Raw genomic sequence first — 13,323 nt, forward strand, 5'->3', positions numbered from 1 at the left:
CTGTGCTGGCCTCACCTGTGCTGGCCTCAGCTGTGCACCCTCACCTGTGCGCCCTCACCTGTGCGCCCTCACCTGTGCTGGCCTCAGCTGTGCCGGCCTCACCTGTGCTGGCCTCACCTGTGCGCAGCGCGGGACTCCGACTTCGCGCTTGCTGTTTTCTGCCGACTGTTTTCTTTCCATTTTTATCTTCTCCTAGCTTCCGGTGAGCAGCCACACTTTTCACTTTCCTCTACCTGTTTTTAAGTTAGTCTTTGGGACTTTACTCCTCCACTGGTCTATCTTACTCCTTAAATGATTAGGGCCCACACTCATTTGCCCCCCAGAGGGCATGTGCTCTTGCCAGAAAGAGACAGAGAGAGAGGGAAAGCACAAAGTCACCCCCTGTGGGCAACGGTCACGCCGCAGTCCCTTCTCCATTCTCCTCTTGGGATATTGGGCACACACATGCATGCCTGGCGTGAGTTTTAAGCTGCCAGGTTCAGAGCTGGGACCGTGGTCGGCCATGTGGGAGTCTAGCACCTTACCCACCGGGCCAGCTGCTGGCCTCCTCCTTTCAGTATTTTGGACACATGTACACATGGCGCCCGGTGTTTTTCTCGAGCTCCTGGGTCTGGATTCGGACCACAGTCAGCCATGTGGGATCCGGCACTTCCACTACCATGCCCCACCTGACCTTCTGTCCACTTCTTTTTTTTTTTCTTTTTACTTATTTAATTTAATTTATTTATTTTAATTTGACCAGAGAGAAATAGAGAGACAGAGAGGGAAAATGAGAAAGCAAGCCGCCAGGTCCAGGACTTGAACTGCAGCTGGCCGTGTGTGTGTCCAGTGCCCTTAACTGCCACACCACCCACCAGCCCCTCTGTCAACTTCTTAAACATGTCAGTATCTATGTTTCTCTGTGTTTTCCTTGGTATTAGTTCATGTCCCAGGTGTTGGAGGGTGGGTATCTTTAGACAAAAGTAAACCTGACCAAGTTGTGGTTTTGTTCTGTTTTGTTTTTGGAGAGAATTTTGCTATAGGGCACATGCGCTCACCAGAGAAGAGAGAAAGAGAGATAGAAAGCGAGAAATCACCCCTCCCCAGGGGGTATAGCCACACTACAATCCCTTTTCTTCCATTCTCTTCTCGGGATCTTGGGTACGTACGCACGCACGCACATGTGCCCGGCGTGAGTTTAAGCCGCCAGGTCTGGGACTCGAACCACAGTCAGCCACATGGGAGTCCAGCCACATAGCCATTACGCTAACTGCTGGTTCTTCAAGCTCTGTGTTTTGTTGGTACTTGTGTTCTGGCTCTCAGGCTAGCCTCTGGGTACGTCCCCGAGAGTCGGACACGGAAGTACACTTGAGGGCGCCTGCCCTGCCTGGTGCTGTCGTGTGCTCTGTGGGCTCCCATGAGCCCTGCGGTAGCCGGCGCACCCGGTGAGCTGTGGGAGAAGGCGGCATGCAGGGTGGGTCGGGGGTCCTGCAGGTGGCAGCGTGGCCCAGCACACGGTCGGCTATGCCGCACACCCTACTGAGAGCATGTCCCTCACCAAGGGCAGGATGTGGGGGACCCGCGTCTGGGAATGTCATGAAGCTGGTGAGAAGGAAAATTCCGCTGGCCCCAGGAGCAGGCCAAGGAGGAGCCCTGACCTCAGAGCCCAGGACCGGGTGTCGGGGGTCCCTAGAACAGCTGGGACGCAGCGTTGCACCTGGCGTACACAGCCGCTCCCTGTGGCCCGCCCTCCCACCCTGGCAGGCGGCTGCGGCATCGCGCAGGTGTGGGGAGCGAGCCTCGTGCTTGCCGTGTGGCACCCGGGGGCCCGAGAACAGCAGGGCTGCCAGCACTGCGAGGGCAGACCACGTGCTGGGCTGCACCTGCGCCCCGCCATGGAGGCCCCACACAGGCTGTAATTGAAAGGAAGACCCGTGGGGCCAGCAGGGGCCATGGCGGCGCAGTCCCCTCTCCTCCGTTCTCCCGTGTGGTCGGGCGCTGGACTCCCACGTGGCTGAGCACCACTCCAGTCCAGATTGCGCTCGCTCGCTCGCTCGCTCTCTCTCGCACATGTGCCTCACAGCAAAATTTAAAATAATCAAAATTAAATCAGTCTCTCAAAAAAACAATTTGTGGAACCTTGAAAACTATGTTGGTGAACAGTGACAGCACCCAGGGCTGGGGTCTCTGGGCAACCCGGGCAGGCTGTCGGGAGTGGGTGGGACCTGGCTGAGCGGCCCAGAGGGGTGGCCTAGAAGCTGTCCCAGCGTGGAGGCCATAGCCCCACCTCTTTTTTCTTTTGTTGTTTTTTTAAAGAATTATTTCTTTATTTAATTCATTTCTTATTATTATGTTTTAATTTGACCAGAGAAAGGCAGAGAGAAAAGGAAAGGCAGAAAACCAGCCACCAGGTCCTAGACTCGAACCGCGGTCAGCCATGTGGAAGTCCAGTGCCCTAACCACCCCGCCCCTGCCAGCCCCCTTACCTCTTCACTCACGCAGCCCTGGGGAGTGGTAGGGAGGGAGAGGACCACAGGAGCTGCCCAGATGAGGCTCTTGCTGGGGTGCTGGGCAGGTGAAGCCCGCGGGGGAGCCGCGGCCTGCAGTCACCTGGGTGTGCGTTGCTGAGGTTCCTGCCCTGAGGGTGTGACCCATGGCCAGTGTGGCTGTGCGACACTTGTCAGCCCTGCACATGGGCTGCTTCCCAGCTCCCTGCCCGCTGTGCCTCTTGGAGGGGTGAGCACACGCCCCCAGGGCCCTCGCCCTCCCAGAACTGCTCTGAGTCGGCCTGGCCCTCCAGGCAGCTGGGACAGTCCACACCCTGTGGGCACCGCTGTCCCCAGCCCCTGGGGTCCGTAGCCAGTGGCCCAGCCCGGGGTTCTGTGCTCTTACCTGATTACCTGGGCGGGGCTCAGGAGGGCTCCCAGGGATGGAGGTTCCTGCGCCCTCCCCCCCTGCCACTGGGCCCAGCAGGCAGGAGGAAGGGGGCTCAGGCGAGGTGCGACCAGGTGGGCGTGGAGACGGGCGCTCCCCGGGGGCTGGTATAGAGCAGCTGCCTGGTCCTCACTGGAGGGCTCACCAGTGTCCCCCACTCAGCGGGCGGAGTGTCTCCTGGAGCTGAGAAGTGGATTTTCAGGAAGAGCTGGGTGAGAGCAGGCTGCCACCCTCCTGGGCGGGGGAGGCATGGGGGTGGGGGCCACCCGTGGGCACTCCACGACTCAGGGTCAAGCCACGAGAGGTCACGGAGGTGCAGCCTGGCCTTAGAGGGGCTAAGGCAGCGTCGGCTCAGGTGAGCAAGGGACCACAGGGTCCCAGGGTAAACGCGGCCTGGACGGTAACACACCCCCTCGTCTTCCACAGCCACAGCTGGGCGCCCGGCCCAGGCAGTGCAGAAACAGGTCTGGGGACCCACAGAGAGTGTAGTGGTTACGTCACCGGACTCCCACATAGTCGGACCGTGGTTCAAGTCCTAGACCTAGCGGCTTAAACTCACGTTAGGCGTGTGTGTGTGTGTGTGTGTGTGTGTGTGTGTGCGCGCGCGCGCGCTCATGCCCAAGGTCCTGAGAGGGGAAGGGAGGAGAAGGGATTCTGGCAGGACCATCCCCCTGGGGGGTGATTTGCTTTCTGTCTCTGTCTCTGTCTCTCTGGTGAACTCACATGCCCTATAGCAAAAATCTCTCCAAAAAAGACAGCGACAGAGGGACAGCTCCTCTAAAAGCCAGCCTGGGCAGGTCTAGCCCTGCCAAAGCCAGCCCTCGAGAACCCACCCAAGGAGAACTCTGCAGCCCCTGTGGAGTGACAGCGCCCACCCCCTGTAGACCTCTGCAGGCCACAGGGACCCAGGGGCAGGTCCCGCTCCTCTCCCGCCCCAGGTTCAGCTGCCAGCCTTGCTGGGCTGTGAGTGCAGACCGTCCTCTCCTCCCTGTCACCCGAGAGGCGGATGGCTTGTATTTCGGTGTCCGTGGGCAGCACGTGTGTGAGCCGGACAGCCATGGCCCTCCGGCAACTGGCCTGCGTGAGCCCCTCTTGGGACAGGGGGCATGCCAGAGGCTGCCGGGCTCAGTGCCACCACTGTGCCCTCTGGCTCAACCCATGTGCCCGCTGGGGCCATGAGGCACCTGCCCGCCAGCACTCAGGGGGCCCAGCAGAAGTTTTCTTTCCAGGGGCCAGGAGGTGGTGTGATGGTTAGGGCGCTGGACTCCACGTGGCTGACCACGGTCCGCGTCCCGGACCTGCCAGGTGCATGTGCGCGCCTGAAATCCCACGCAGAGAATGGGGGAGAAGCGGTTGCCACGTGGCCACCCCTGGGAGTGCTTCTCCCTCTCTGTCTCTCTGGTGAGCACACACACCCGATAGCAAAAATCTCTGAAAAAACAAATAAGTTTCCCTTCCTTTTCTATCAATCTGATATGCAAAAATGTATATTTCATTGTTTTAATTTTATTAAAAATTGCCAGAGGTCCGCGCTCCCCAGAGAGCGAGGGAGCGCGCACTCCCGTGGGCAGCCCCTCCTCCGTCTCCGGGGTTTGGCGCTGGCCGGGGCTGTCAGCCTGCTGGGCCTGGGGCCCTGCACCAGCCAGCCCTGCGCCAGCCCGCCCTGAGCTAGGCCACAGGCCCGCCCTGCGCTTCTCTTCTTCCCTCCTCTCTCTTTCTCTTTTTTTTTTCTGTTTTGCCACAGGGCATGTATACTCACCGATCAGAGAAAGTGAGAAAGCACCCTCCTCCCCGGCAGGAGTGGCCGCATTGTCTCTCCTCTCAGGGTTTCTGGTACACCCACTGGAGAGAGACAGAGACGGAGGGAGAGTGAGAACTCACCCCCGGGCAGGTGGCCGTGCCACAACGCCTCCTCCACTCTCTTCTCGGAACTGGGCACACACAGGTGCCTGACACGTTGCTCAGGTGCCCAGTCTGGGGCTTGGACCTCACGGCCGGCCACTTGGGCTCCAGCGCCTCGACCTCTGCCACCTGCCGGCCCCAGTGCTACAATGTTACGTTCTGGGTGAAGCTGGTCATTCCTCACCAGTCGGCTGTCCCCCCGTGGCCTATGTCGCGAGTTTTGTGCCCTTGCCTAAGGGACTAGGCAGGAAAATGGCATTCCGTGTCACTTCTGAGTCACCAGTGTGGAGGCAGGGCAGGCCCTGAAGGCCAGAGAGGCCTTTCGGAGGGGCCCTGAGGGCGGCCCCGGGAGCTTCCCGAGTGCTCTCCAGGCCCCGGACGGTGCTCTCGGGCTCCCCCTGCTGGTCCCACGCCAGGACCCGGGAGCTCCCGGCCATGGAAGCTGTAGGCCCGGGATGCCACAACTGCCCACCGCCAGGCCGCACAGCAAGGGGCTCAAGTCCCAGCCCTCTGCTGTGCCTGGGCTTCCAGACGGACAGGCCTGACCAGAGCAGGGACCGAGGAGGGGTGAGGACAGGGGGCAAAGAGGAAGAAGGAGGAGTGGGGCCGCCCAGTGCTGCCCGCCCAGGCTGTCACCGCTCTGCTCTCCGCCGCTGAGCCCACCTTCAGCACCGGCGTGGACAGGACCCCGGCTTTCTCCCTCCTTGGGGAGGAGGCTGAGGGTTCCCTGAGGTGCGCCCCAAGCTCGGCCTTCGTGCTTTCTCCTAGTGGGAACCCGTGGCTCCCCAGGCTGCCCTTCCTGGGTGGAGGGGCCAGCTACAGCGAGCGCGGTGAGCGCCGCCCGAGTTTCAGGTCCGATTCTGAGCGCTGCCTTTTTCTAAGTCTCGGCAGTTGATTAAGCCAAGGTGGCCCAGGCCACATCATGGCCGGCCTGCTGCTCACGCCCGTGGCCAGGGCGACCGAGAGCCAGTAAGGGCCTCATTTGCCACCAGAGAGCGAGGTGGGGAGAGCGACACACAGGCGTCCCCAGCAGCATCTTCATGACACCCCCTCGCAGCCGTCCCGGGACGTGCACACCTGTGCCCAGCGCGCTCACAGAGGTCCCGGGGCTCGAGTCCTGGACCTTTCCCTGGCCGGCGTTTGCACTTCTGCTGTTTGTGTGATTGTGCTCTTTACAACCGCGCTGTGTGCGAGAAACGACAACCTGCCGGCCTTCTGCTCGCAGGAAGCCTGGTGCCTGCGGCTGTGCTGTGTGTCCAGGTGACCGGGGATGGAGCCCCACGGCCGTCTGTGCACTCAGACGTGCGGGTCTCAGGGCCCACGCATCACCTGACGTGGAGCCAGCCCCTGCAGGGCCGCAGGGGCAGCCTCCGGGAAGGAACAGCTGAGGGGAAACCAGGGTGGCCTGCACTCTCGGGCTCAGTAGGCAGGAAGCCCGTGCCTGCCATCGTGTTCGCAGGGACATTGGTTTGCTCAGTGGGAGGCCGCAGCGCCCCCTCCTGGGTGTGTGCTTTGAGCTGAGGCTGTTCTGGGAGCTTGGGCCGTGTTTCCGGTGCCCCTCTGGAGGCCAAATGGCTCAGCCATGGCTCTGGCCTGACCGTGCAGTGAAAACAAGAGCCCACTCTGGGGACCAGCACTTGGCGTAATGGCAATGTCGCTGGACTCCCATGTAGTCAACCGTGGTTCAAGTCCCGCACCCTGTGGCTTAAACTCACGCTGGGCGCGTGTGTGTGCATGCCCAAGATCCCGAGAGGAAAATGGAGGAGAAGGGATTGCAGCATGGCCATCTCCCCTGGGGTGTGATTTCTCACTTTCTGTCTCTGTCTCTCTCTGTCTCTCTGGTGAGCGCACACACCCTATAGTAAAATCTTCTTAAAAAAAAAAAATGAGGGGACCAGCAGTTAGCGTAATGGCTATGTCGCTGGACTCCCACGTAGTTGACCGCTGTCCGCGTCCCGGACCTGGTGGCTTAAAATTCACGCTGGGCCCGTGTGCGTGGGTGTCCAAGATCCCGAGAGGAGAATGGAGGAGAAGGGTTTGCGGCGTGACCATCCCCCCTGGGGGGGGATTTCTCGCTTTCTGTCTCTATGTCTCTCCCTGTCTGTCTGGCGAGCGCACGTGCCCTACAGTGAAAATCTCTCCAAAAAAAAAAAAAAATGAAAGCCCCCCCTGGACCCAGGGCCACAGTCCACCTCCGTCGCACGCTGCCTGGGCACGGGTCCAGTGCCACCTCCCAGCTCGTGCGGTGGCCATCAGGCGTCTCCTTTTATTTTTAGAGATATTTTTGCTATAGGGTGTGAGGGCTCACCAGAGAGTGAGCAAGAAATCACCCCCGAGGGGGATGGCCATGCCGTAATCCCTTCTCGTCCATTCTTCTCTTGGGTCTTGGGCACATATGCACACACGCCTGGCATGAAATTTTTTTAAAGATTTATTTATTTCCATTTGTTATTATTATTATTTTTTTAGCTTTGACCAGAGAGAGAGAAAGGGAAAGCAAGAAAGCAAGCTGCAGGGTCTAGGATTGAACCGTGGTCAGTCATGTAGGAATTCAGCACCCTTAACCACCACTCCCCCCAGTTTGAATTTTAAGCTGCCAGGTCCGGGTCTCGAGCTGTGGTCGACTATGTGGGAGTCCAGCGACGTAACCATTACACCATCTGCTGGTCCCGCCAGGTGTGAATTTTAAGCTGCCAGGTCTGGGACTTGAACTGCAGTCAACTCTGTGGGAGTGCAGAGATGTAACCATTATGCCACCTGCTGGTCCTGCCATCGTGCGTCTCTGGAGACCCAGGGCCACTCCCAGGAGCGCGGTGAGGCCGTCCTGCAGGAAGGCGAGGTGCTGGCTGTGACACATCTTCGCCATGAGAAAGGTGAAGCCGTCCAGGGCGGGCGGCCTCGAGGGGCCACCGCAGCCGCTGGCAGCACTGCCCGTGCTTGGTGGCCCTTCTCCCCCCGGGCCATGTGGGCTCACGAGGCAGCTCCTCAGGTCCAGCGCAGGTTGCAGACACGGAAGGTGAGCACGAGGCTCCCAGTGGCCCAGGGGAGGAGGACAGACAGCAAAGGACCCTGGGGAGGGACAGGTGGCCTTGGGGTGCTAGCCAGCTCAGGTGCCCGCTGCCAGGAATGGGTGCCAGGAGCTGGCGCCAGGGTAGGGGTGAGGCGCAGCTGCTCGCCTCGGCCCCTCACTCCGCCACCCCGACGCCCGGGATGTCTCCGCTCCTTTGTCCTCCCGTCGTTCCTGTCCGTGGCCCTGAGCCGGGGCCTCTGGGGGATTTTCCTGAGGCCGCGGAAGCTGAGCGGGGTCTGGGCGGAGGCGGCCTGGCTCGGGCTCCCTGGGAGCACAGCGCACCCTCCACACTTCCTGGGAAGCGAGCGGCTGAGTGGCCCTGCTCGCTCCTTTCTTGAAACTGCTGTGGCGAAACAATTGCCGCCATTTAGGAAAGTGGCTCATGTCGAAATCACTTAAAAGAAAGTAAACAGGTTGAGAAACAGCCAGGGCGCTGGCTTCCTCACGGCGTCTGTCCCAGGCAGTGGGCCCTGGCACCCGTTCCTGCTGCAGCTGCTGCCAGTGGGGGTGCACCCCTGCCAGGGAGGAGAAGGCGCCCCAACGGGGCATGACCAGCCGCCCCTCCATCTCCCCGTCCTGGTCCTGCAGGCGGGGCGGGGCTGGGACGCGGGCAGCCAGGCGCTCGGCTCCCCTGACCCCTGGGCCGCGCGGCCAGCGCCCTCATCCCCACTCCTCGCCAGGCCGACGTGGTAAGAGCTCAGGCCGCGGGAGACTGGACGCAACAGAAACGGGCCCTGGGCAGCGGGGAGCAGAGACTGCGGCCCTGCAGCGGAGGGAAGCGGTTAGTAGGGCAAGGCCCGGGCTCCCGGCCTTCTGCCAGAAGGCAGTTTCTGAGCTACTGGTACAGGTTGGGGACCAAGGCCAGACAGCTCAGCCCGCCCTGAGCTGAGCCACCGGGAAGTGGCGTCTGGGGGGCCAGAGCTGCTGGCAGTGTTGGGCAGGGTCCAGGATGGAGGCGGCTGTGCCAAAGCACTCTAGCATCTGCTCAGGGCTGTCCAGGCGCGAGCCCCGTGCAGATAGCCCGCCCATCAGGCAGCTCCAGTGGCAGGGTGCCAGCTCCCCGGGGCTTCCCTGTGCCAGCCAATCACACTGAGCCGCAGTGAGCACCTCCGGCGCTCAGCGGAGACCCCCACGTGAGGGGGGTTTTCAGTGGAGACCCCTGAGACACATCTAGACCTGTCCTAGAAACACTTAGGAATGCTCTTTGAAGTGACCAAACAGCGCACCACCTGTCTAAACAGAGCCCAGCATTCTCAAAACGGCAGTGAGAAATTTTCAACGGCACCTTCTCTGTTGTGGTTTGCTGTAGGGCACGTGTACCCGTGGGGTTGACGGTGTGCATGTGAGTGAGAAGGCGCCCTCCAGGGGGTGGCCACCCACGATCCCTTCTCCATTCTCCTCTCAGGAAGGGCGGGAACACGCACATGCACCTGACGTGTTTTCAAGTTCCCAGGTCCAGGGCTCAGCCGCTCCAGTGGCCACAGGAGATCCAGCCACTTTAACCTCCGTGCCTCCTGCTGGCCCTCAGTGGAATATGCCGAGTGCCCGACGTTCGATGAGAAATTGCGAGGCCCGTGAAGAAGCAGGAGAACGTGATCCACAGTGAAGGAGTCGGTCCAACACTGAGGCCCAGAAATGAGAGAAATGGTGCATCCAGCAGGCAAAGGCTTTTTTTTTTTGGAGAGGTTTTGCTATAGGGCACGTGCGCTCGCCAGACAGACAGAGACAGAGAGACAGAAAGCAGAAAATCACCCCCCAGGGGGGATGGCCACGCCGCAATCCCTTCTCCTCCATTCTCTTCTTGGGATCTTGGGCACGCATGCACACGCACCCGGCATGAGTTTAAGCCACCGGGTCCGGGACTCTAACCATGGTCGACCATGTGGGAGTCCAGCGACATAGCCATTATGCTAACTGCTGGTCCCGAGCAGGCAAAGGCTTTAAAAGAACTATTGTTATGTCCACAAATTTAGGGGAAATGTGTACGTTATGAGAAGAGTAATTAGAAATATTTTGTAAAGAACCAAATGAAACTTCTTGGGACCAGCAGTTAGCGTAATGGCTATGTCGCTGGACTCCCACGTAGTCGACCGCAGTTCGCATCCCGGACCCAGTGGCTTAAAACTCACGCCAGGCGCGTGTGCGTGTGTGCCCAAGATCCCGAGAGGAGAATGGAGGAGAAGGGATTGCGGCGTGATCATCCCCCCTGGGGGGTGATTTCTCGCTTTCTGTCTCTATGTCTCTCCCTGTCTGTCTGGCGAGCTCATGCACCCTGTAGCGAAAACCTCTCCAAAAAAAAAAAAGAAAAGAAAAGAAAAGAGAAGATATCTAAGTACTTGATCTGAAACAGGCTGGGAGCCCAGCAGGTGGCATCGTGGTTAAGCTGTTGGACTCCCACTTGGCCGACCGCAGTTTGAGGCTCGGATCTGGCAACCTGAAAATCAGGCTGAGAGTGCGTGAGTGCCCAGAATCCCAAGAAGAGGACGGAGGAGAAGGGATTGCAGTGTGGCCACCCCCGGGGGTGATTTCTCACTTTTCGTCTCTCTGTCTCTCTCTATAGAGCACATGCACCCTTTAGCAAAACAATAAAGTAAAAAAATAACAGAGAGAAGCCATAGCCTACTGCTTAAGGTAACCTAGTCCCACATGGCTGTTCACACAGTTCGAGTCCTGGCCCTGGTGGTTTGGGAAGCATAATGCGTGTGCTTGCGTGCCCAGGATCCTGGCAGAATGGGGAGATGGACAAGGGGTTAAGGCGTGAGCATGCCCCACTGAGAGGCGCTCCGTCCCTTGCCCTCGGTCCATCTCACTTGTTCTCTAGTGAAGAAGAAAGCTGGCGGGGCCGGCAGTCGGCTTCATGGTACTGGCAGAAAACAGACACCTAGGATGAAACAGGGAACTCAGAAACAAACTCAGCAACATACAGCCGACTCTTTTCTGACCACAGGCAATGCACAGTCCAGCAGTGGTTCCAGCAGTTAGCGTAATAGCTATGTCGGTTCGAGTCCCGGACCCGGGGGCTTAAACTCACGCCGGGCGCGTGTGCGTGCGTGCCCAAGGTCCCAAGGGGAGAAGGGATTGCGGCGTGGCCATGCCCCCTGGGGGGTGATTTCTCGCTTTCTGTCTCTCTGTCTCTGTCTGTCTTTCTGGCGAGCGCACGCGCCTTATAGCAAAAACCTCTCCCCCCAAAAAAAGACAACTCAGTGGAGAAAAGAATCTTTTCAACAAATGGTGCTGGGAGAACTGGATCTCCACCTGCAGAAAAATGAAAGTGGGCCCCTCTCTGTCACCGTTAACGGAGACCATCTCAGGGACCAGCAGGTGGCATGATGGCCACATCGCAGGACTCACATGGTTGACCACAGTTTGAGTCAAGGACCCAGTGGCTTAAAAATCCCGAGAGGAGGATGGAGGAGAAGGACTGGGGCGTGGCCATCCCCCGGGGTGAGAGGTGATCTCTGGCTCTCTGTCTCTCTGCCAAGTGTACACACCCTATAGCCAAAGCCTCTTAAAACAAAGCAAAACCAGAAAGCCACTCAAATGGAGTAAGGAGGTGAGTGTAAAGGCCCACTGGAAAACTGCCTGTGGACACACAAACCACTTAAAGACGTGGGAGTAGGCAAGCGCTCTTGCAGGACCCGAAACCACAGGCAGCAACGTGACGGACAAGTCCGATCTCAAGCGAAGGAGACGATACGGAAAGCAGAGACCCCACGGAATGTGGGAGGGCATTAGCGGACTCTGGTTTTCATGAAGGATTGATGGCTAAAGTGTATATGAGTCTGAAGCGACTCGCCTGCAAGAAAAATCTCGTAATCCAGTTTGCAAACGGGCACTCAGTCTGCAGACTCTCAGAGGGGACCGTACAGATGAAAAAGGGCACAGACGTAAGCTCAGCGGCTCGTCAGAGGGGAGCTGCAAGTCAGCACCATCGTGGGCGGCCCGCGGGCAGCGCCGTGGTTAAAGGCACTGGACGCCCACATGGCTGACCGCGGCCCAGGCCCCAGAGCTGGCGGCTGGCTTTCTCGCCTTCCTTCATCTGTCTCTGGTCAATTTTAAAATAATAATAGCAAATGGAACTAACTAAATACGTATCTTCAAACCCCACAGTGGGTGTCACCTGCTGTCTGGCGGCTGTGACTAAGTATGTACGTAAATGCCAGCAAGGGCCTGGGGACGAGACCGCGCGCCGACCGGGACGTCGAGTGCCGCTGCGGACACAGACACCGAGGTGCCTCGGGACGTACAGACGAAGCCATCGTGTGAGCCGGCGATCCACGCCTGGCACTCCCCGGAGGACAGGGACACTCACGCCTCCGTCCATCGCAGACTGTTGACAGCGGCTGCGGCATGGAACCAGCCTGAGTGCCCACGAGCCGCTAACAGACGTGGCGCACACGGGTAACAGACGTGGCGCACACGGTGGAGCACCACCCGCCACGGAGAGCACGAGGCCGCCACGACCAGAGCGCAGACCCTGAGCCTGGACGCCAAGGGACGGAGCCGGCTCTGCCGTCGGGTGCGCGTGCTCCGCCCACCACGCGCCAGCGTCTGCACCCTGCGGCCGAAGACTGGAAGGCATGGAAGCGGGGAGGGCCGCCAGAGACACCAGAGGCTGCGGGCAGGTCCTCGGGGAACGTGATGACCGACCACGAATGCCTGTAGACGGGGCAGGAGCCAGGCGCGGTGAGAGGGCGGTGCCAATTGTATGTATTTCTTTCAACAAAAGAAGAGACCAAACTAGTAGAACGAAAAGGGAAAGTCTGAGCACGCGATGCGGTGCTGCTTGTCGAAGATGAATATGGCGATGCCCTCGGTTTGATGATCACGCACGGCATGCATGCCGTCAAAGACCATATCGTACCCCACAAAGGTGTGCAGCAATTACACATGAAATAAAAATGTGGGGGCCGGGGTGGCGTGCTGGTTAGGGGCGCTGGACTCCCACATGGCTGACCGCAGTTTGAGTGCAGACCCGGTGACTTCCTTTCTCACTGTCTCTCCGTCTCGTTCTCTCTCTCTCCTCACTCTGTCCCTCTCTGGTCAAATTAAAATAAGTAAATAAAGTTAAATAAAATAATTGTTTTTTAAAAAGAAATAAAAAATTTTAAATGGAAAAATGATTAGACACACTACAAAAAACAAGAGAGAGATAGATGGCAAGTAAGTCATTGAAAAGATGCTCAACAGTAGTCATTCGAGGGGGCTACTCTAAACCTCAGCGCGGTGCCGCCGCGTGTCACTCGAGCAACTGACAGTGGCAAGTATGGGCGAGGCTGTGGAGCAACTAGAACTCACACCGCGCCTCGGGGATGCAGTGGACAGCTACCGTGGAAAACCGTCTCCTAAACACTAGCGCACCCTCACTACACACGCTGTCCCCAGATAACCGCCAGAGAAGGAGCAGCGTGTGCCAGAGACCTCTGCGTGGGTTGGCG

General features: G+C 59.1%; 1 protein-coding gene across 1 annotated transcript in view; it reads left to right on the forward strand.

Moving 5' to 3' along the window:
* CCDC57 (coiled-coil domain containing 57) overlaps positions 1-13,323 on the forward strand; it is a 96,259-nt gene that overhangs the window by 69,698 nt on the left and 13,238 nt on the right. The window contains exons 23-26 of the mRNA XM_027770826.1: positions 5,485-5,645; positions 6,041-6,282; positions 7,610-7,831; positions 8,566-8,670. Of these exons, the coding sequence (XP_027626627.1) occupies positions 5,485-5,645; positions 6,041-6,282; positions 7,610-7,831; positions 8,566-8,670 (730 nt within the window). The remainder of the gene's footprint in view (positions 1-5,484; positions 5,646-6,040; positions 6,283-7,609; positions 7,832-8,565; positions 8,671-13,323) is intronic.

Source organism: Tupaia chinensis, unplaced genomic scaffold, assembly GCF_000334495.1.
Source record: "Tupaia chinensis unplaced genomic scaffold, TupChi_1.0 Scaffold000159_1, whole genome shotgun sequence".
Taxonomy (NCBI): Eukaryota; Metazoa; Chordata; class Mammalia; order Scandentia; family Tupaiidae; genus Tupaia; species Tupaia belangeri.